This window comes from Euleptes europaea, chromosome 18 (assembly GCF_029931775.1).
Source record: "Euleptes europaea isolate rEulEur1 chromosome 18, rEulEur1.hap1, whole genome shotgun sequence".
Classification (NCBI taxonomy): domain Eukaryota; kingdom Metazoa; phylum Chordata; class Lepidosauria; order Squamata; family Sphaerodactylidae; genus Euleptes; species Euleptes europaea.
In genome coordinates this window covers 17,289,320-17,311,553 of record NC_079329.1, presented here as the reverse complement: position 1 = coordinate 17,311,553, position 22,234 = coordinate 17,289,320, and the positions used below count along the sequence as shown (strand labels likewise).

At 42.5% G+C, this 22,234-nt stretch overlaps 1 protein-coding gene across 1 annotated transcript in view; it reads right to left on the bottom strand.

Annotated features, from left to right (window-relative positions):
* Positions 1-4,317, bottom strand: part of LOC130490572 (deleted in malignant brain tumors 1 protein-like) — a 74,358-nt gene extending 70,041 nt beyond the window's left edge. The window contains 1 exon segment of the mRNA XM_056864393.1: positions 4,098-4,317. Within this exon segment, the coding sequence (XP_056720371.1) occupies positions 4,098-4,317 (220 nt within the window).
* Positions 4,318-22,234: the final 17,917 nt, after the last annotated feature.

The window sequence follows — 22,234 nt, the reverse complement described above, 5'->3', positions numbered from 1 at the left end:
CCCACACAAAAAGAGGGGTGGGGTGGGGGTTTCTAGTGATTACGTAGGCCTAGATGTTCTGATTCCTTTCATATTTGGTGCTGCAGCTTCCATGACCATCCTGAAGCAGGTGGCCAGTTTTGAGACTCCAATCATCATTTTATGAGGAGTTATGCATGCCACAGAGAGACAGGTTGATAGATTGATCCTTTTATTTACATATTAAACTTGGTCATGTTTCTCTGCCCTTACCTGGATGGCCCAAGCTAGGCCAATCTCATCAGATCTCAGAAGCTAGCAGGGTCAGCCTCAGTTAGTATTTGGATGGGAGACTGCCAAGAAAGTCCAGGTTGTCTACACAGAGGCAGGAAATGGCAAACTAGCTCTTTTTTCTCTTGCCTTGAAAATCTTACAAGGTCACCATAGGTCGGCTGCAACTTGACAGCACTTTCCTCCACCACCATGTCTCTCTCATTGGCTTCTTAACCCATTGCATCCAAAATATCCCATTTGACTTTCTGAACGTAAGATTGGCAAAGCTGCAACCAACATCTGGACACAAGTATAGCTTTCTGATATTTCTGTTTTCTTCATATGATGGATTGGTTCCCTGCTTCTTATGAAAAGCACACATCGTTTCAATACTGCCTTCTTTTTTGTTTTAGTTGCATCTTGTCAGAGATGTTCAAGGTAAGAAGAAACAAATGCTTGCCCCATACCTTATGATTACCTAACATTTTTCTATCGGGGGGGTGTTTTGTTTTTGGCTCCTCTGACTTTTTGGCAGGGTTATACCACCTAGTTCAATCCACACATCCCTGGGTCCATTTGATCAGATATGTAGTGTAAATTCCATGCTGGGAACTCATTTCCCAGTCACACGGGCCTGATCCAGATAATTTAGGGAGAAGGTGTTTGTGCCTTCCCCTTCCATTTGATTTTCCCAAAATGGCCCAGGGGGAATTTGCCTTATTGGGTAAACTTTTATGTAGTCCATCAGTATATGTGAAGCCCCTAATGGGGCAAATAGTAGTAGGGTCTCTCAAGCACCCACCAGTTCAGCTCATGTCCTGTTCACCTGTTGCAAACAGACAGCTGCTTTCTCAATGATTGGTTCAGCTGGTCATTGACCTGTTTGTGGCTGTTCGGCAGGTTGTTTCACTAACTATACAATGCAATTGGCTTTTTGTACTTGACCCAATCAAGTTATATTGCCCTCCCATAAGTGCTCTGCTCAGCAGTCAATTTTTTAAATACATCAGTCACGAATAGGGTTGCCAGCCTCCAGGCGGTCGCTGGAGATCTCCTGGGATTACAACTGATCTCCAGCAGACATAGATCAGTTCACCTGGAGAAAATGGCCACTTGGGAAGGTGGGTTCTGGCATTATACCCCATTGAAGTCCCTCCCCTCCTCAATCTCTACTTCCAAAATCTCCAAGCATTTCCAAACCCAGAACTGGCAACCCTTGTCACAAAACATATAAATCACTCATAAATACATGCTGCATTTTAATGAAATCCTATCCTTCTGTATTTGCCAGTGATCCATTTTCAAACAGCTCTGTAACCTGCATTTGTCTCTAAAGGCAAACTTTTAAAAAAGTTTTCATATACCTGAAGGATCAAATACTGTCCTCCCACACTTAATGAAGATTTTTTCCAGGTTCTCCTTGCTTTGAGAAGTCAAAACAAGCTAAAGGGTTAGTATGAAAAGGACCTAAGTAGTCCTTAGTGATTTTAATTGGCAGTGTCTTTGTAGATGTGCAGTTTTGCGAAGACCCAATGCAAATTTGTTAGGCGGGCAATTCAATGTTGTTCACCATGAACTGAACAGGCTGGGTAATTGGTCCATATCTGGTCAATGCCTGTGAACATGAAGTTCTACTATCAAACACATTTGTGGTGAAATTTGTACCCTAAATAGTAGCACCCTGGGACCATTTTCGGTCAGAAAAATAGTGAAGGAGGAAGGGAGGTATCTCTCTGCATTCAGCAATCGTTACCCAAATTCAGGCCCATGTGCCTGGGAATAGAGTTCTCCCTGCAAAACTTACCAAATATGCTTGATCTTGAGGATCTAGGAAGGCATGAGGAAAATGTAGTATGAAGTTAAGCCCTTAGATGTTTAAGACAGTATATGAAGTTGCAAAGATCTGTCAAAGTTCCCCCCCCCCCAAAAAAAGGCTAAAACAATCATATTATTTTGAGGAGACCAGGCATATGTTTTTGGTTTTTGTTTGTTCTTTGCACCCACTCATCCAATTGCCAGGCAAGCTGCACAAATAGCATAAATCAAATATATCTGCTTCAGGATCCTACACAGTATCGAGGAATTCTGGTGGGACATGAAGAAAAAGATGAACTTCAGAAAAGCAAGGGGGAACAGAAGACTAAACATCCCATTTTGCCACAGCCTTGGGAAAACCCAAGATTTTTTTTTTTAATTAGTGCAGCCGTGCTAACAATGGTAGTGGTTTAGTCTAAACTTCTGCCTGCTTCCCTATGCTAGAGTCCATCCCATTGCTCAAATTGTTAGCCTCGAAGTGAAAAACAAAGGTACCTGTAGTATTTTTCTACTGTATGTAGGATTTAGATCAGAAAAATTACGCAGGGGGAAAGGTTACTTAATTTTTTTTAGATGAGAAATTCAATTGTAGATTTTATTTATTTAAAATATTTATTAGCAGACTTTCTTCCTTACAGAGTTTGAGGCTGCTTACAATATTAATAAAATAAATTACATCCGAGGTAATCTATAGATACTGGGAAAGAATATATAAATGGGTGCTGATGACCGCTGTGCTGGACATTACGTCTTGGTTTTTTCCACTTGTCGCTCAGGAGAACGTATTATTATAGTATCTAATGCCGATGAGTTTTATATTGATGGTTACGTTTTAGTTATACTGTTGAATTGTGAGTATGGAGATTCATGTATTTTTGTGACTACTGTTTTATTATCATTCTGTTAAAGGTTACTGGGGAAAAAATAGATTACATAAACACATAAAACCAAAATCTAAAATCACAATTTAGGACTGTGGGGGCCAGGTGCACCTCCCTGAGGTTCTTCTGTAACTGTGGGGCTGCCACTGAAAAGTCCCTCTCTCATGTACCCACCAAATGAGCTTCTTTGATTGATGGGACAGTCCTGAGGACCTCTCCCTGTGATCTTAGTTCTTAGGCAGGAAAGAGGGCCCTTCAGATTAGCTTGTCCCAAGCCAAATAGGGCTTTAAAAGACAAAACCAACACCTTGAATTGGGCTCAGGAGAAGACTGGGAGCCAGTGTAATTGCTATAGTATTAGGGTCCCATGCTTCCAATGGCTGGCCCCAACCAGCAGTCTCACCACAGTCTTCTGCATTAGCTTCCACTTCTGAACACTCTTCAAGGATAGCCTCAAGCAGAGCAAACTGCAATAGTCCAATCTAGAGGTAATTAAGGCACGAATCCCTGTGGCTAGACCTGACTGACCCAGGAATGGATGCAGCTGATGCACCAACCGAAGCTGGGCAAAAGCACTATGTCATGTATATTTTGGCCCTTGGTAAATATGTAAAGACAGACCTTATCCTCCATGGAAAAAGAGACAACCCAATATATTTGAGCCAATATATTTGAGCTAATATATGAAGCATCACAAACTAATTTATACATGCTTTCCACAGAGAACAAGCTTCAGTTGAAAACAGAAGAAATTGTGACTATGCAGATGTTCAATGTAAGATAATTTTCCTGCCTTTGGAATGACAGCCTATGAAATACAGCTGAATGACAGAATCTAGCACATACGACCTAATACAATTCTGAATATCTTTCTCATGGTTTTGTTATATTCCTGGATATCCTAAGTGTGGAAACAAAAATTGAAGACATATACATTTCCTGCTGAAAACCTAGGAAGTTGGCAGGGTGTTTCTTCAAGCAGTAAACTAAATGCAATCAGGATTTGAAGCATCTGTGAATAGGAGATTAGAATATTTCCTGCTTCTCAGATCCCTCAAACACAACTCACAAGACTTTTGCATCCTAATGCAAGGTTTTCCATTAATATTCCACTCTGTGGGTTATTCAGTGACTAACAGCGCATTCCTGAAATGCGCTGGCGGCACTTACCAAAGTCCTTAGGAGGCCAACGAAAGCCTCTGCCAGAGCTGGGGCCCACAGTGTCGGCGCCCAGAAGGCGCACACTGGCGTTAGTGGCCCCAGCACTGGCATGCAGGTCCGGACACTGGTCCGCTGGGCCCGGATGCTGCCGCAGCCTTCTACTGGCCTCTGGCCACAGGCACAGGATGTGGTGACGAGCCGGGAGGTGTTCCGGTGCCCCGGGAGGCATTCCTGGGGTGTTCCGGCACCGGCCTGGGGGCTGTTTCGGCTCAGAAACACCCCTTTTTGTTGTTGTTGAGATACTCCAGCTTTTTTGCGCCTGGTAGAGGTTTCAGCAGTGCCGAAACCTCCTTAGGAGGCAACGCCACTGGGCTGCCTCCTAAGCCCGGCGCAGGCATTCCTTTCAGGATTGTGCTCTTAGTATACAAACATCATGTTCAAGAAGCATGGAAACTGCATATATAAACCTTTGAGTACAACTCCACTCTTACACAAGCAATAGGATAAAATGCGCCAGATACATAAAGCAGGGGTGGGGAACCTTTTTCCTGCCAAGGACCATTTGCTCATTTATAACATCATTCGGGGGCCATAACCAGGTGTAGATCTCCCGGCTCGGGGGGGAGAGGCTAGGGTTGCCAGGTCTCCAGCCACCACCTGGAGGTTGGCAACCACAGGGGAGGCCACACAGAGAAGGCCTAGAGGGCAAACCTGCTCCCCCCTCCCTCCCCCTCCCAGGCAGGAGGGCAGCCAGCAGTGAGGCCCGAGCAAACGAGGCGCCAAGGGGTCACAGCCCACAGCTGATCCTCAGGGAAGGAAGAGAGGAAGGAAGGAAAACAGAGAAATAGAGGGGGAGAAAAGGACAGAAGGAGACAAAGAAAGAGACAAAGGAGAGAGGGGAGAAAGGAGAAAGAGTGACAGAAAAAAAGGAAGACAGAAAAGCCTTTCCCCCCCCACACACACATACCCGCCGGCCCCACTCAACTGGGCCCCAGGCTCCCCGCCTCCCCCAACACACACACACATGGCAGCACACGCAGCCCCGCACAACTGGGACCCAGCCTCCACACCCTCTCACCGCCCGCCCCCCGAGTCCACAAAAGGCCCTCCAAGCCCGATCGGCTCCCGCATGCATGTTCTGCCACTGGGAGCCACCGGCCTCTCCCCCCCCTCACCGCTTGGCAGGTGGCGAGAGGGGCTTACAGTGTGCCACGGCTGTAGGGGGCAGCCTTGGGAGAAGCATCCCTCCCCCCTCCTCTCGCCGACCGACAGTCGATGAGAGGAGGTCCAAAGGGCGCCGCGGCCCCAGGAACACCCTCGGGGAGGGCTGCGCTGTGCTGTGCCTCCGAGGCTGGGCCCTGGAGCTTCCGAGGGCCACTAAAAATGTCCTCGGGGGCGTATGCAGCCCCCGGGCCGGACATTCCCCATCCCTGACATAAAGGATTAACTGATGCACAGCCACTGAAAAGTGTTCTGTTAACTAAATTGAAATCTAGGATTTTATAGAAGAAAATTAGAAATTGATGTCAATTTTTAGGCATGTATAAGGGTATTGCTGTGGCTCAGTGGCACACCTTTCTATGCAGAACATCCTAACTTTGACGCTGGAGAGCTGTAGAAGTCAGCAGAGGAAATTCTGTCCTTGATAGACCAATGGTCTGACTCAGTGTAAGGTAGATTCATGTGTTCACATGTATTATGCCTGGTTGCTGTCACTGATGCTTTGCTTGGCACAAGCATAATATTGTTTTGCATGTTTTATGATGATCCAATAATGATAAGGAATAGTCACAGTCTGCCTACTTCTCACTTTTGTTTCTTCTTCCCAAGTAAACACTATAAGGCTTGATTTAGCTGTTGTTGAAATAAACTTCTCCCCAGGACTATTTGCTGTAGCTATTGTAAGAGAAGGAGAAGCTGTCCTTAAATAGTTGCTGGTTAATGAACTGTGGAAGAAGTATTCCCAGAGCCAGTGTGATGTAGTGGTTAAGAGCAGTGAACTCTGATCTGGAGAACCGGGTTTGATTCCCCACTCCTCCACATGAGCGGCAGATTCCAATCTGGTGAACCGGGTTGGTTTCCCCATGAAGCTTGCTGGGTGTCCTTGGGCTAGTCACAGTTCTCTCTCAACTCTCTCAGCCCCACCTACCTCAGAAGGTGTCTGTTGTGGGGAGAGGCAGGAAAGGCGATTGTAAACTGGTTTGAGACTCCTTAAAGGTAGAGAAAACCAGGGTATAAAACCAACTCTTCTTCTTCTCATAGAGACTGCTATCTTTGAGACCCAGAGTATGATTCAAAGATGTTTAATGCCTACAACTGGAACACTTCTGAAAGGGTTTCCACATCTTCCATAGAACAATTATATGTGTACTCACATGCATGCACCTTTGAAAATGTACTGCAAAATTACTCTAACTTTCTCCTCAGATGCTGACATTGTGGGTCTTGGCAACACTATGGTGAGTAATGGATCGACCAAATATTAGACTTTATATTTTGATGACACCTGGTTACAGAGTACCTTATTCACTACTACTTATTTTGCCTAACTGAAGACAGTATTGTTATAAAGATAGCCAAAAAAAGTAATGAAGTACAAATTTCCATGGGCAAAAGCCATTTTGAAATCTGAATTTCCACAGAATGCTCGAACTTACTGTGTTGCAAGAAAAACTTTTGGTTCGTGTCATTTCTAATAATGGGAGACAAATGTTGTGTCTCAGACAAAGAAAAGCAGGAAACTATCCATGCTAGAATGCTGATGCTACAAAAAAGTTTTCCACCAGAATTGGCAAAAAGGAATCTTTAATCAATGAAAAAAGGATAGATAAACTTAACTGAAGGAAAGAGTTGAAAGGTATTTATTTAATTGTAAAATGTATATCCCACCTTTCTGCCCAGTCAGGGTAATAAAGGTGACTAACAAGTTTTTTAAAAGCACATCACAAACCAATTAAAACCAACCCTAACATACTTATAAAACATTAAAACATAGAACAGGAAGGAGACATCATTGAGGGAATGCCAGATTAATTTAAAAAGTCTTCGTCCCCTATCAGAAGACGCTGGTAGAAGTGGACAGACAAATATTCCTTGGGGGCAAGTTTCATAATTTTTATGTCTCCGTTGAAAAGCCCTCTTACCAGGTTGCCTCCCACCTAAACTCAGAAAGTGGGGACATCTGAAGCAGGGCCTCATACAATGGCTGTAGCAGTTGGGTAGGATCATATGGGAATAAGGTGATTTTTAAATAGAGTTTCCAGCCCAGCCACGTAATCAGCGGGAGACTGGGGGAGAGACATGGGTAGAGAACCACAAGCGATGGTGTGTCATTACTTCCAGGAAAAACCTTGTAGTGATAGTAGTTCTCTCTAGGAATTGCCCAAAACTTTATGGTTTTACCATAGAGTTTCTGGTGATTCCTAGAGAGGTTTGACATCACACCATTGCTTATGGCTGCCCATGACCCCCAGTCTCACGTTGTTTTTTTCCATAAGTGAAATCACACCTTAGGCCCAATTTATCTTTCTGCTGCTCAGAGCAGTGGTAGGAAATAGGAGCTATGGAGGTTTCTCAACCCCCACTGGGGGACTGACAACTCTATCCTTAAAGTATGCAGGTTTCAAACTGTACAGGACATAAAAGGTTAGCACCATCACCTTGAATAAGGTAGGACCAAAAGAATGGCAAAATGCTGCCTCCCAGTCCTAACTCTGAAAGGCAATCCAAGAGAATACCATAATTGATGGTATCAAAAGCTACTGAGATGTCCGGTATAATTAGTAGAGTTACATTCCATCTTTTGGTACAAGTCATCCATGCCACTTAGATAAGAGTACATAAACTAGGTTTTGAAACTGATGCAAATGTAGAGAAACATGACCCAATGTTTTTGCTGTCAGACTGATAAAACACATCTGATAGTCTGTAACACAGGCTTCTTCACAGGAAATTGAGCATACATTAACACATTGAAAAAGGCTGGTCTGGAGGGAAAGGGAGGATAGGTGTGCAGCTAATCAAGTTCAATTGACCAAGCTTTAGAAATCCAATCTAGGGCTGTCGATTCAGTTCCATCCGATAAGAAAAACAGCCGAATTTTCCCCGATTTGGTGGTTTTCAGTTCAGATGGAACCGAGTTTTAAAAAAACGGCAGGAAAACGATGAGCCGAATTCAGCGAGTTCGGGCGGATGCCGAATAAATTCAGGCAAATTCAGCGCCCCCGAAGCAGCATTCTCCCGCAGCCAATTGGTGGCCAAGCTGGGTCTTCTTCTGGCCAATCAGTTGCGGTTGAGTGCATGAGACCAGCTGCTGTGCAGCCCGGGGAGAGAAAGAGAGAGTGTCTGTTTGTGTGTGAGAGAGATCCCTGTGGGGGGGGGGTGCGTGTGCACATTCGAGCCTTTCCGCGGCTCTGGGGGGCATTTTTGGAGGTAGAGGTCCCAAACTTTCAGAGGGGAACCTTCTTGCAAGAACCCCCAAGTTTTGTAAAGAATGCCCCCCATCTGCCCATTGCAATAAAGCCATTACAAACACATTCGCTGCTTTCCGTGGCTCCGGGGGGGCATTTTTTGAGGTAGAGGTCCACACTTTCAATGTAGCTTGAAGGGACCCTTCTTTCAAGAACCCCCAAGTTTTGTGAATATTGGTTCAGGAGGTCCCGAGTTATGGGGCCCAGAAAAGGTCCCCCCCATCTGCCCATTGCAATAAAGCCATTACAAACACATTCCTGGCTTTCTATGGCTCCGGGGCGGCATTTTTTGAGGTAGAGGTCCCACACTTTCAATGTAGCTTGAGGGGACCCTTCTTGCAAGAACCGCCAAGTTTTGTTAAGATTGGGTCAGGGGGTCCCATTGGAATGAATGGGAGCAGGCAATCCTTAATGTGCATCTAGAGAGCGGCAAATCCAAGGCAAAACCTCCCGTGCATAAATGGCCAGAAAGTTTGTGTGTATGAGTCTGCTAGAATCGTATTGGATTTCTCCTGAGTCCTGACTCCCAGTCCCTGCTCCTGATGGAAGAGAAGACATCCACAGTTTGACCCATTTTGGGGCTTTTCGCTATAATTGTTTTTCCTTTGTGTGTGTATGTGGGGGGGAGAGTCTCTCTCTCTCTCTCTCTCTCTCTCTCTCTCTCTCTCTCTCTCTCTCTCTCTGTGTGTGTGTGTGTGTGTGTGTGAGAGAGAGAGAGAGAGAGAGAGAGAGGGGAGAACCCAAAGGGGTGGGTTTACTTGTTCTGCTGGGAGGTGGGCTTGATTGCCTCTGTGTGCTCTGTGTGGGACTGTGGTTTCTGCTGTTTTCACTGGTTGCCAACGGTTGCCAACTTCGTGTGGAGTTAACTGTGGGTCAGTGAGTCTCTCTCTGGCTGGTTCCTATTGTTTCCAATGGGCTGTGCAGCCGCTCCTGTTGTTTCAAATGGGCTAGCCTGTCATTCGTTTTAGTACATCCCCTGTAATGTATTTCAATGGAGTCAATGCAAGTCAACCGACATTCCCCTCTCCCATTATCTTCAATGGGCTGGGCAGCCTCTCCTATTGCTTCCAGTGGGATGACTTGTCATTCGTTTTAGTACATCCTTCTAATGGCTTTATACTCGGGACCCCCTGACCCAATCATCACAAAACTTGGGGGTTCTTGCAAGAAGGGTCCCCTCAAGCTACACTGAAAGTTTTTAATGGTTTTAAATGGCCGAATTTATTCGCGAACTCCGAACTTACTGCCGAATTCCATGGATCCGAATTGGGGGAGTTCGGACTTTGGCATTTCCCAAATAAAAACAGGCCAAATTTTGCCAAATCCGAATTTTACCGAATTTTTTTTTTCAACAGCCCTAATCCAATCAAGATAGGCTGTTTTTCTCACAGCAGGTGGTTAATTTACTGTTACTTTAATCCAAGGTACCAGGACCCAAGAATGCTGAAACAACGCTATATGCAAATGTGGCTCTACGGAACAGTCAGCCTCCTATCAACTTTGTGTCTTCCTCATAGACATCTAAAGATATCATGTTCATACATGGAATTCTTAGGATAGCACTTAACAGGAATGGATTATCTGAAAACAGTGGAGATAAACTTGGAAAGAAGAGATTGGGATGTTTACTCACTTGAAAATTCTGAGGATGAGGAAGACTCTCCCATTCCATTTTCCATTTTGCTGTTTTACTTGATTCTAAATATGCCAGTATCATGCACATCCATATCCTTTTTATACCATCTAGTATGTTTCTCATTCAAGTCCTGTGGAGACTCCTTCTATGTAGTTGAGTTTTAATTGTTTGTGATGTCTCCCTTGGAAGATTTGGATTTCCTCATACAACATAATTTCAGGACATGAGCATTAGTTTCTCCAATACCCATGCATATGGCAACCCAATAAAAGTATTGATTCTGGCTATATTTCTGTCTCTTTTTTAAGCTGGTTTTCATCAGGTGATCTCCCTGCCAGTAGTCAACAACATTCCATTCTTGAGCTTGAGCAGGTGGTAGTTATGCAGTATCATGTCATCTTGGAACAGATGGATTATTTAGACCCATTTCCATTTGGATTCAGGTCTGGGTCTGGATTGGAAATGGCCTTGGTCACTCTTACTGATGATCTCTACTGGGAGAGTGATAAGGGGGATTCATCCTTGTTGATACTCCTGGATAGGGTTGTGCATATTGATATACCCAAACAGAAAATAAACTCAAAATTAGTCGTTTTGGCAATATTCGGGTTTTGGTTTTATTGAATGCCAAAACATGGGGATCTTCCAAAAGCCATATAAGCTATTTGCCTTTGCTCAGATGCATGGCTCTGTGCTTTCTCCCATTTTTCTATCTTTTTTTTACTGGTTTTGTTAGGGCCCCATAGTTGGGGGCCTTGTAATTTTTTTTATTCCAACAAGATGTCAGAGAGAGTTTTTTCCTCCTTCCAGTACTTCCTGATGATGCAATATAGCCAAAGCTTATTGCTAGGGCTGCCGAGTCTCAGATTGGGGTGGGGGGTGCCATGCTTTGATGTAGGTTTTGTTGGGATTGTTGGTTCTGTCTCAGTTGGAAAGTTTTAGATTAGTTGCTTGCTCTTGTATGTTTGGCTATTCTTTGTCCTAGAGAAAGCATGGAAACAATGAAGGATGGCTAGGGATGCCTTGTTGAGGGACCCATACAGCTGGAACCCTTGGTCCAAATCACTTGGAACTTTGCAGTTCTTTAGTAAAAAAAAAAAAATCAGCACCAGTTCTGCTGTGATTTTGGTGTCATTTGCTTGGGGGAGGGGGAAGCCACTCCAGCTCCTTGGAAAAATTTCCCACAGGGAATAATGGACTTGATGAATTTCAGAATTCTGGGGAAAAAAAACAACTCCAAATATTGAACCACTACTGGAGACCTGAATAATCTGGAATACCAGTAATTATGCTGTCCCTGAAATCCAGATTCAAAAAAATACAGATTTATTTTCCTGGTGCCCTTCCCAACTTGGAAGCAACCAAATAAACCTTAACACTTCACTTTTTAAAAATAGAAACAGCCAAACCCTGCCTGTGGTGTGAACAATCCTCTAAAGTCCCCATTGGACTCCGTTTGGCGACAGAGACACTGTCTCCAGTGCCAAGTGAAACCAACGTTGCATCTGTGCTTTTGTGCAAGTGCATTGGGAGAAAAGGGGAGGAGCAGATTAGGGCTGGGCATCAGCAAACACCTTGGGAATTTGGGTACTGCTCCCACCCATTGCCATGCTGCTTGCTGTTGCTACCAGAGTGGTGGTAGAGGTGTTTGTATCCCCTTGTGGATGCAGCCTGAGACATTTTTACACCTGGAGTTTTGCCAAATTCTTGCCAAGGCAGGAGGCTAACATATTTCCATTCAGATACCAACCACAAATTATGCAGCTTAATTATTGATCACGTTGAAATTATCTTTATATGAGGGTGAACAATTTACCCTGTATGTTTCTAATCTTACTCATACCTAGAGTGAAAGGTCAAACTATAATTTACTGAAGGCAGGTACACTGAAGTACTCTGCTTTATGTTTGTTCAACGATGGTTCTTTGATAGGGCTGCCAGGTCCCTCTTCATCACCGGCGGGAGGTTTTTGGGGCAGAGCCTGAGGAGGGCAGGGTTTGGGGAGGGGAGGGACTTCAATGCCATAGAGTCCAATGTCCAAAGTTGCCATTTTCTCTATCGGCTGGAGGTCAGTTGTAATAGCAGGAGATTTCCAGCTATTACCTGGATGTTGGCAACCCTATTCTTTGATAATATTTTTGCACGGTGGAAGCATGAATTTCCAAGTATAAAGAGTTGGATCTAACCAACTTTTTTTGCTGGTGAGAAAGGGAGGAGGGCTCCCCTTTGCCCACCAAATAAATCTATGCTGGGGATGGTGAGATTGCCATGAACAAAAGCCATGTGGGACAGGGGCTATAATAGGAAAAGAATTGGCAATATTGAATGAAAAAGCTGGCTGAATCCAATCATAAATCTTTGACGAATCATAAATCTTAGACTAATTCTGCAGAAAGTTCTTCAAACTATCTGTCACATTGGCTGCATATATAATGTTGTACAAGATGGCAGAAAACTACTGGTAATTGACAGATGCGTACAAGGCATAGAATCACATCCCCACACATGACACTGTCTCTGTATTGTACCTTATTGATAGTTTAACCTTCTTCACAAGTTACGGAGAACACATGTGCATTCTGTGTACATTGTACACTTTATTTTTCTTTGTACATGTATTGATAATTCTCATGTTATATTCAAAGCATGTATTCAAAGCATGTACAGCTGGACATGTAATCTAAATGCCACATTTATCCTGGTAGTGGTAACTGTGTTCATTTGTAAAGTGAACACACTTTGGCTATTTCTCACATACATGCAGGATGCAGTGTAACATTAGCACGAGGGTCTTGGAGAGAGGAAGCTGTGTCCCACAGTCCTCAAAAGAACAGTTCAAAATGGCAGGAAGGTGAAAGCCGAGATTCATTTTTTATCTGAACCTGCAACCAATTTATCTCTGATTGAAACTAGGTACAAAATGAAGGAAAAAGCCGTTGAAAAAAGTTAATCAGTGACCGAAGGGAGCAAAGTTTGAAATGCAGGATGTCCAGGGATGTTTCATTTTATAGTGCTGTGCACAGAGGGAAGCTCAATAGTAGCTCAGTTTTGGTTGGATAATTAATTGGATATTAATTTCTATAAGATTTTGCAGAGTCTTGTAGCAGTTTTACTCTAGCTTCCTGAAGTAAAAATTATCTAAATGCATCTTTACAAAATATTTTGAAGCTGAAGTATTACTGATTGGTGAACCCGACTCTGCAAGAAGGTTAACCATCTTCTGCTCCACCCACCTACGCATACAGGTGAGTCTGGTGGCCCTTTTCAAATCTGAAGCTCTTTTGACTTTGTGAACATTTAAAACATACAGCTAACGCTGAAAGAATATTTATCAGGATTCTTTAAAAAAATGTGACTTGATATAAATTTGGAAGATACTGAATGGACAGAGCTCACAGATAATTAACAGATCTGCTCAAATTACAATTCATGCATACCATATGTGATAGAATTCTGAAATATTTAAAACTCTAAATGTGGTTTTTTATTTTAAAAAAAGAACTGCTATTTCTGCATATTTATATGATAAACTCATTAAACACTTCTTTGATGTTATCACTTTATTTTGTTTCTGACGTTACTACAACTTTGGTCTGACAAGAAAGAAAATTATTGCTTGGGGCAAGATACAGTCCTGCTGCAACCCTTCTTCATAATCCTTTGCACACTTTAGCATATTTTTATCTAGAAATAGCAACAGCTGATGTTCTAGTGATACGTTCCTTCGGTACTGTGAATAGAAAATGTACATTTGTTGAGACTACCAATATGTTTCTCAGGCAACTAATGCAGGCAATGAATTAGATCAGTCAGCCATTTAATCTTTATTATGGTCCAGAAGCCATACAGAAGCAGAACAAACAACATTAATTGATTGACTGAATAACCTACAAAATTACATCTCAACATATATCATTCAATCCTACTACATGATACAATGACAAAATGTTAGGGACAGTGAATGAATATTTATTACATCTTCATAATGGCAAACCAATATGGATCTGTGATGCCACAAAACTAGGGTTGCCAACATCCAGGTACTAGCTGGAAATCTGCTATTACAGCTGATCTCCAGCTGATAGAGATCAGTTCACCTGGAGAAAATGGCCGCTTTGGCAATTGGACTCTATGCCCTCCTCAGGCTCCACCCCCAAAATCTCCCGCCGGTGGCGAAGAGGGACCTGGCAACCCTACTCAAAACTTTTCACTAAATAATATCAACTATGTCATTCGGCTAATAAAGATATTATTTACCTGAAAGGAAATTTGTTATCAGGGATGTTAGACAATCTTACTTTTGGTAGTTCATTTACTATGATGTGATTTTGGTGTGGGAAATCAAGCATACAAGGTCAAGTAGAGAATCAGAGTGCCAAAGATATTTAATTGGATTTTTGTGGCTCTCCCTTTTTCTCATGTTGAAGGTCTGGGTGGATGCCAATGACGTCTGATTACTATGCTGAAAAATCTCTCAGTGACCATCATCTATTTTATTTGTTATGCTGTGGTCTTTTGGAACGGTAAGTGAGCAAATTTTCTTCCCTACATACATAGTAGGCAAGGGAACAAACAGAATCTCTGTTCAGACACTATACTCACACACACAGCCCTTTTTCACTGCACTGAAATATTTCATTTCCTATGTTTTCCTTAAATTTCTCTTTACTATGCTCATTTTTTAGTAAGATGTATTTCACTATAGCTGCAGTTAAATGCAAAACTGAGAATTGTGATGTTTACTGTAAAAGAGTACAACCCTACAGAGATGTGATCAGAATCTGTAACAGCCACAATGTTAATCAGCACACTGCACACCAAAAGCATTCTATGTGATCTGTGACCCAGTTGTATAGGGACATCGAAGTTTTCTTAGCTTACATGTTGGCCCAATTATGTTCCTCATGACTGTTAATATTGGAGAGAAGCTTTTGGTGGCCTTGATGTAGAGGGTATGAGAACTTCAGATAGACTTGCTTTCCAAATAGCAACATCATTTGAGAAAAAACTCTGTTGCCCATAGTGGATGCATTGCCAGCTTGAAACTTATCAGATCCAAAACCTTACAAGATATGGCCACTTTAATTTTATTTATATTAACAATAACAATTAACAATTAATTAACAATAACAATTAACAATTAACAATAACATTTCACCTGAATTTGAAAATCACTGTGGAATATGGTTACAGTGATGAGTTGGGTTTTAAATCATGCAGGTTAAAATTCCCGCGTCAGGACCAAATTTTATGGGGGCGAGTCCAGTTGAAAAGAATGGGCATTATTGTTGAGGAATCATGCATAGAGTTGGGCTGTGCAGCATTCATATGAGAATCTGGGAAGAAAGGTAAAACTTTAAAATGGAACCAACAAATAATTTGATGCTACAGAAAATGCCAATACGAATGCTATTCAATAATAATTATTTTAATAATATGAATTCAAACTGAATCATAATAACAGTGGTTTTCTGTCTTGCAGGTGATATCTCAATTGTGGGAAACATTACCCCAGAAATTGTCCAGAATGGACAAGATGTGATATTGTCTTGCCAAGCAAGAGGATGTAAATCCCCAAACCTGCAAGTCCACTTATATAAATGGGAAAGTGCCACAAACAAAACTGTTTATATTCACAACAACACAAATCAGCAACGTAGCTCAGGAGGAAAAGATAAGAATGGAACTCCAAAAGGACACTATATGAATGGAGATCTTGAAGTGACTCTTTTCCAGGTGACACCAGCGGATGCTGGACAATATGTGTGTGCCCTGACATGTGAAGATGTCTACAAAGAAGATATCATGGAGGTGATACTACAGGGTAAATATGACATTTTTAATTATTATTTTGACCCAGACCAAAGAAGAGCCTTTTTCTTAGCTTGTATGAATGCCTTTCCATCGAAGGTCTTTCTAGGTAGATTCAATCACATTCTGTAGATTCAATCACATTCCGTATCAGGAGAGACTCTGCCCCTGTGGTTCAGGATCCCCAGACTCACTTATGCATATTATGTTGGAATGTCGCCTGGGTGAGGGCCTTCGTAATGACTGTCTGTTAGATTTGCTTGATACTGATTTAGTCAGTAATAAAAGCCAAATGTTAACTGCTCTACTATCCAATGTCAAGCCTGAAACAACAGCCTCGGTTGCAAAAAATTTAGTAATGTTACTCAAACGGGGATCTTTGAAGCCTGCCTAATATTTCAAGTTGCTGCTGTGATGTGGTTTCTAGAGATTGGTCAATTATCATGATTATCATTGCTTATTATATCACAGTCTGGTTGGATGGTTAGATTATTTTAATCCTTTATTTTAACCTTTTGTTTAACCCCAAAATATGGTGCATTTTATATATTTTATACTTAATTGTATTGTATACTCTGTAGGGGCCCTGGTTTGTTCATCAGGGATTTGTGTGATCTGTTTTCGATCATGAGAATCTGTATGAGCTGTCTTTTGTACTATGCCTATTAAAGGTTATTGAATAATTAAAAAAAAGAAAGAATTTCTTTTTAGCCAGCCCTGCATAACCTACCAAGTCAAACAGAGCCTATCAGCCTGCCGCTCAACCCTCCCCACCACCACCACCGCCCTGCCAACAAAAAAACAGTTATCTGCAGTCCTGACCAAGAAGCAAAATAAAAGGGGGTGTCACAGCCATTGCCAGACTAACAGCACAATCCAAAGGGGGTGGCTAGTTGCGTCGCGGCTGAACACAGTGCAGCCATGGCTCAGTTGCACCGTCTCCTGATCGGTTTGCTGTGGTGTAGTGAGCAAGCCAATCGAGAAATTTCCCCAAGCCCTGTGAAACTGCTCTATGCAATTTCACGGGACTATGCCACCATTTTTGCTGGCATAAGTCTATGCCAGCAAAAGGGGGCATTCCTGGGGAGAAAGGGCTGAGGGAACTGACTAATGTCAGCTCCATCCCAGGAACACCCCCTTTCGTGCCTGCACAAGCCCTTGCACCGGAGGAATGGTGCTGCCGTGGCTGTACCCATTCCCTTGCGTGGTGCTGCCACACCACTCCCTGGCACTGGCATAAGTGGGCCTATGCCAGTGTAAGTGCCCATATGGATGGCGCACGTGACATTTATGCCAGCACAGGGGTCACACTGGCTCCAAATCCCTTTTTTCCCCTCCTTAGGATTGCACTGTAAACTGGCAAGGCACCAGAACTCTCTCAAATGCTGAAATTCTTTTAAAGAAACTAATTTTGGACATTCAAAGTAAAACTATTGCACATCAGTAGAAAATTCTGCTACTGAAATGTTTGGGTTCTTCTTAACTAAAAGGCATCCCATGCCCATTAAACTCAATGGACTTAGAAAGGTATAACTTGGCTGATGATTGCACTGTTAGTATACGTTTGGGGTAGCTAAATTCTAAAGTATGAAAAATTTTGAACAATCAAATTTGAATCCTGAAATTCTGTCAAATTTGAATTAATATAAAAAGTTGTTCAGTTTTATGATCTTTTTGGGGCAGATGGTCGCTAAGCAATGCTGGTGTGAACATGAAATACCATTTATAAATAACTCAACAGTGATTAAGTGCATGTTTTCTAGGCACAATTAATGCTTCGGTCGGGGATGAAGCCATTCTGCCATGCCCAAGTATTGTTCCACATGACCCATCCTATTTGAAGATACGGTGGAGAAGAATTATTCCTGGGAAGAGTCAGACTATCTGTTCTTACCTGTTCCAGAACACCAGCCCAGTGGTTTACTCTGAAGACACCCTTGGTGACAGGTGTTCTTCTTCAAACAGACCCACCAGTAGAGTTTGGCTTGGAAAGAAATATAGGCAAAAGGCAGAGGTCTTCAAAGGCAATGGATTCAGGAAAAGGAATGGTCTTCTGAAATTACAGAACATTCAGGAGGAGGATGCTGGGAGATACTTATGTTCAGTGAAGGCCAACCTGCTTCACAAATGGATCACCTACCAACTTTCTGTGAAAGGTAAGGTGAATGAATGAGATATGGATAATGGGATCCTTCCCTACTGCCGCTTTTGCCAGTGATCTCATAGGTAGAGAGGCTGGTGTACAAAGAAAACGAGCATAGCACAGCAAACCTCAGAAATGTGACCTTGGATACATTCAGCATCAAATAGCACAGAAGCCATCTTGTAAGAATATTTGTTTCATTTGTAATATATGAGAATAATCAGAAATATGGGTTCTGAAACCCATATATATGTATATGTATATGTGTGTGTGTGTGTGTGTGTGTGTGTGTGTGTGTGTGTGTGTGTGTGTGAGTCCCGTTTAGTTTGAGTCTTAACAAGTACACTTGTTTCAATGCAAGCTTTCAAAGCCAGTGGTAATAATCTCCCATAGGGATGAAGAAAAGAAGCATACCATGTAGAATTAATATTTCATATCTTATGATTTCCAAACAAGGATATTCATTCTCCAGTACATGGTTGCACAGACAAGTTCCCAAATAGGATACAATGCGTAGTGTAGTGGCAGGAGAGCTCCTGTTATTACAACTGATCTCCAGCCAATAGAGATCAGTTCACCTGGAGAAAATGGCTGCTGTGGCAATTGGACTCTATGGCATTGAAGTCCCTCCCCAAACCCTGCCCTCCTTAGGCTCCACCCCAAAAACCTCCCACCAGTGGCAAAGAGGGACCTGGTAACCCTACAGTTGGGGGTGAAAAGGCCATTCCCTCCCTTCTCCTCAACCTCAAGTGAATCACTTCTGAGCCCTCATTAGCTGGGAGTAGGGTTGCCAACCTCCAGGTACTAGCTGGAGATCTGCTGCTATTACAGCTGATCTCCAGCCAACAGAGATCAGTTCACCTGGAGAGAATGGCCACTTTGGCAATTGGACTCTATGGCATTGAAGTCCCTCCCCTCCCCAAACCCCACCCTCCTCAGGCTCTGCCCCAAAAACCTCCCGCTGGTGGCAAAGAGGGCCCCGGCAACCCTAGCTGGGAGTCCGTTTCTGAAGGTAGCCCATCAATTAATCCACTGCCTGACTGCAACTGGCAAACAGGATGTGAGCTGAACGGGTAGACGTTTGAGCAACTCTGTCCCTGAGCAGGACTGAAACTCCTCTCTTAACATCAATTATATATGTGGTCGATAAAATATAGGGGACAGCTGTTCAGAAAACAGTATGAGATTATGAATGCACAAAGTGTTTTAGAATAATTTAGAACAGTCCAAAAAAAAAAAAAAAAAGCAAACCCCATGTGTTTGAGGTGCTGCTTATAACTGAAAATTAAATTTTGAACTGAATAGAGTGTTGATCACTCATCCTTAATTCTGTCTTTCAGGCATCCTAGTCCAGGATACTGACTTCTCTGTGTCCTACTCTTCTGTTCTTCCTTGTAAGTTTCTTTAGATGAAGAAAGGTGGGGAATTTATTACACTATAGGAGAAGTTAAGCATGATGCTTATTGATATCAGGTCATTTCCCTTAATTTAAGGTTTTACCACTAGGGTTGGTTTAGTGCATTTTGCCTCCCTAAGGACCCTTTTGTTCTGTCAATACAAACTCCAAGGCAGGCTGCACATGTGTGACAGCATGAGTGAAGGGGAAAGCACCTCCTCCTGTGCTTCCCCCATAGATTCCTAGGTAATCTGCCCCTCCTTTTGGAGCCCAGCTATGGCACAAGTGTGGGAGGATGATTCCTCTTATGCCATCCTCTCTAGCTCTAAGGCAGGCATGGATCTGGGAGGCAGCAATTGGTACAGACCATATTGGTTGCTTACTTTATGCCTTTTGCTTTTCTGATGCCCCCAAAAATCACTTGGGCATTAAACTGGCCCTAGTTAACCCTCCTTTTTGCATTGTGTTAAATCAGACGTTTATGTTTTATTTCTCTTTGAAATGGCAAACCACAGGTTTCTTCAGACTCTTAGTTCTTCAGCCCATATTAGGTGATTTAATTCTAGGAATTATTCTGAATGTAAAGCTTGTGTTTTTGAAAACATGAATATATTTCGTCTATCCTCAGATCTCCTCTGCTTATTCTTGCTGATACTGGGGTGTCATAAAAACATTGGTAAGCTAATGTTATTATTTTTATTAAGTATGTGACATTTTTAATCTGAGCTCCATAGCTTTTGCTGCAGTATTAAATATGGAAGATCCTTACTCTGTAGTCACTGGCATGGATCCAACAGTATACAAGGGGGATATAAATTGACTTAGTTCCGTTTAGCAAGATCTTGTGCAACACCTAGCTCTTTCCTTTTCCATGGAGTTTCCCCATGCCACTTTGGGCCATGGTAAAGTGGCATGGACACCAGTGCGGGGTCGTGTCGGCACCTATGGAGGTTCGCCGCGCACCCCCCCCCCTTCAGGAATGTATGATAAGACTTCAAAATAAAGGAAGGGAGACACAGAAAAATGAAGGCAGAGTATAAAAGGAAGAGAGCAAAATGAAGAAGGAGAAAAGTGTAACCTTTTTTTACCATTCTTTTGAATGTTGTTGAACAGGGAACAAAATAGTCCAGGATTCTTGTATTTTCAGGCATTAGTTTTGTAAGTATTACAGCGATATAATGTCAGCAGTTCCTCTGGTATGGGTCTAAGACATTTTGCTGGCATCGAATGCCCTTCCACTTCCTCCCAGCAATTGTCCACAGGGTTCAGTACTGAATGCTTAGGAGAGAGGAGCATAAGTGATTCTCTGATGTGTGGAAAAGCCTGTTGAATATGTTTGCTGTTCGACTTTGCAGTTCATCAAATGTCCACATCAGTGTTTCTGGACCATAATCTGATGAGATACTTTTCTACATTTAAAATTTCTTGCTGTGAAAGACTGTCAGCCTCACCAAATTGTTCAATAATCTGAATAGCCTCTGCTCTCATTGCTACTGCTTTGACCCCAGGCTTGCTTAAAACATCACTGGTTAGAATGTGGTACTTTACCATAATGCTGCATACTTCCGATCCAAGCTTTTAGTGAGAAGATGATGTAAAGGATTGATAGTTTAACCAGTATGTAATCATTATAAATATCAAACAAGCACTCTAATATTTTGTTAACTTTTATTTAAGGAGCAGAATAAATAATTTTATGTACTTTTAAGGGTTGTTACCTTAACATTTCTCCTACTACATTTTGTCCCATTGTTAAAAACATTACAAAAATTTTAAAATAACAGTTTGGATTTATCATTCCCCCAAATATAGGAGCCCCGTGGCACAGAGTGGTAAGCTGCAGTACTGCAGTCAAAAGCTCTGCTCACGACCTGAGTTCGATCCCAACAGAAGTTGGTTTCAGGTAGCCGGCTCAAGGTTGACTCAGCCTTCCATCCTTCCGAGGTTGGTGAAATGAGTACCCAGCTTCCTGGGGGTAAAGGGAAGATGACTGTGGAAGGCACTGGCAAACCACCCTGCAAACAAAGTCTGCCTTGGAAATGTCGGGATATGACATCACCCCATGGGTCAGAAATGACCCGGTGCTTGCACAGGGGACCTTTACCTTTACTTTTACAAATATTACAATCCTCAAAAAATAATACTTTGTTCTGTTTTTACAACAAAGAGTATAGTATATTTGGTTTTATCAATCCCAAAAACATGGTTTGGCACCAATATGAGCATTCTACAGGAATGTGAAAAAGATCTGCCATCTTGCAAAATGGCGGTTTTAGGGAAAACGGCTGAATGTACAACTAACACAATACTGTATTTGGCTATATCAACTTCAAAAACATATATTTTGACACCAGGATGAGCATCCTACATGTATTTTAAGTATTGACTTAATCGTATCTGCCATCTGGGAAAATGGTGGTATAGGAAAAATGTCCCAAAATTGGAATGTCTACCCAAGAAAATTTTAAACCAGTAATGCCCAGAAACACAAACAAACAATAAAATTCCCAGTATATACTTTTTTTCCAGCAGGGGTCTCTTGTCGAGCCAGGACTACTGCTCCGCAGCTTTGCCTCTCCTTATTCTCAACATGGCGCTTGGACGCCTTCCCCCATTGTCAATAAGGCATCTGGCTGCCTCTCCCCCCATCTTCAGTGTGGCACTCAGCTGCCTCCCCCCACCTCATTGGTG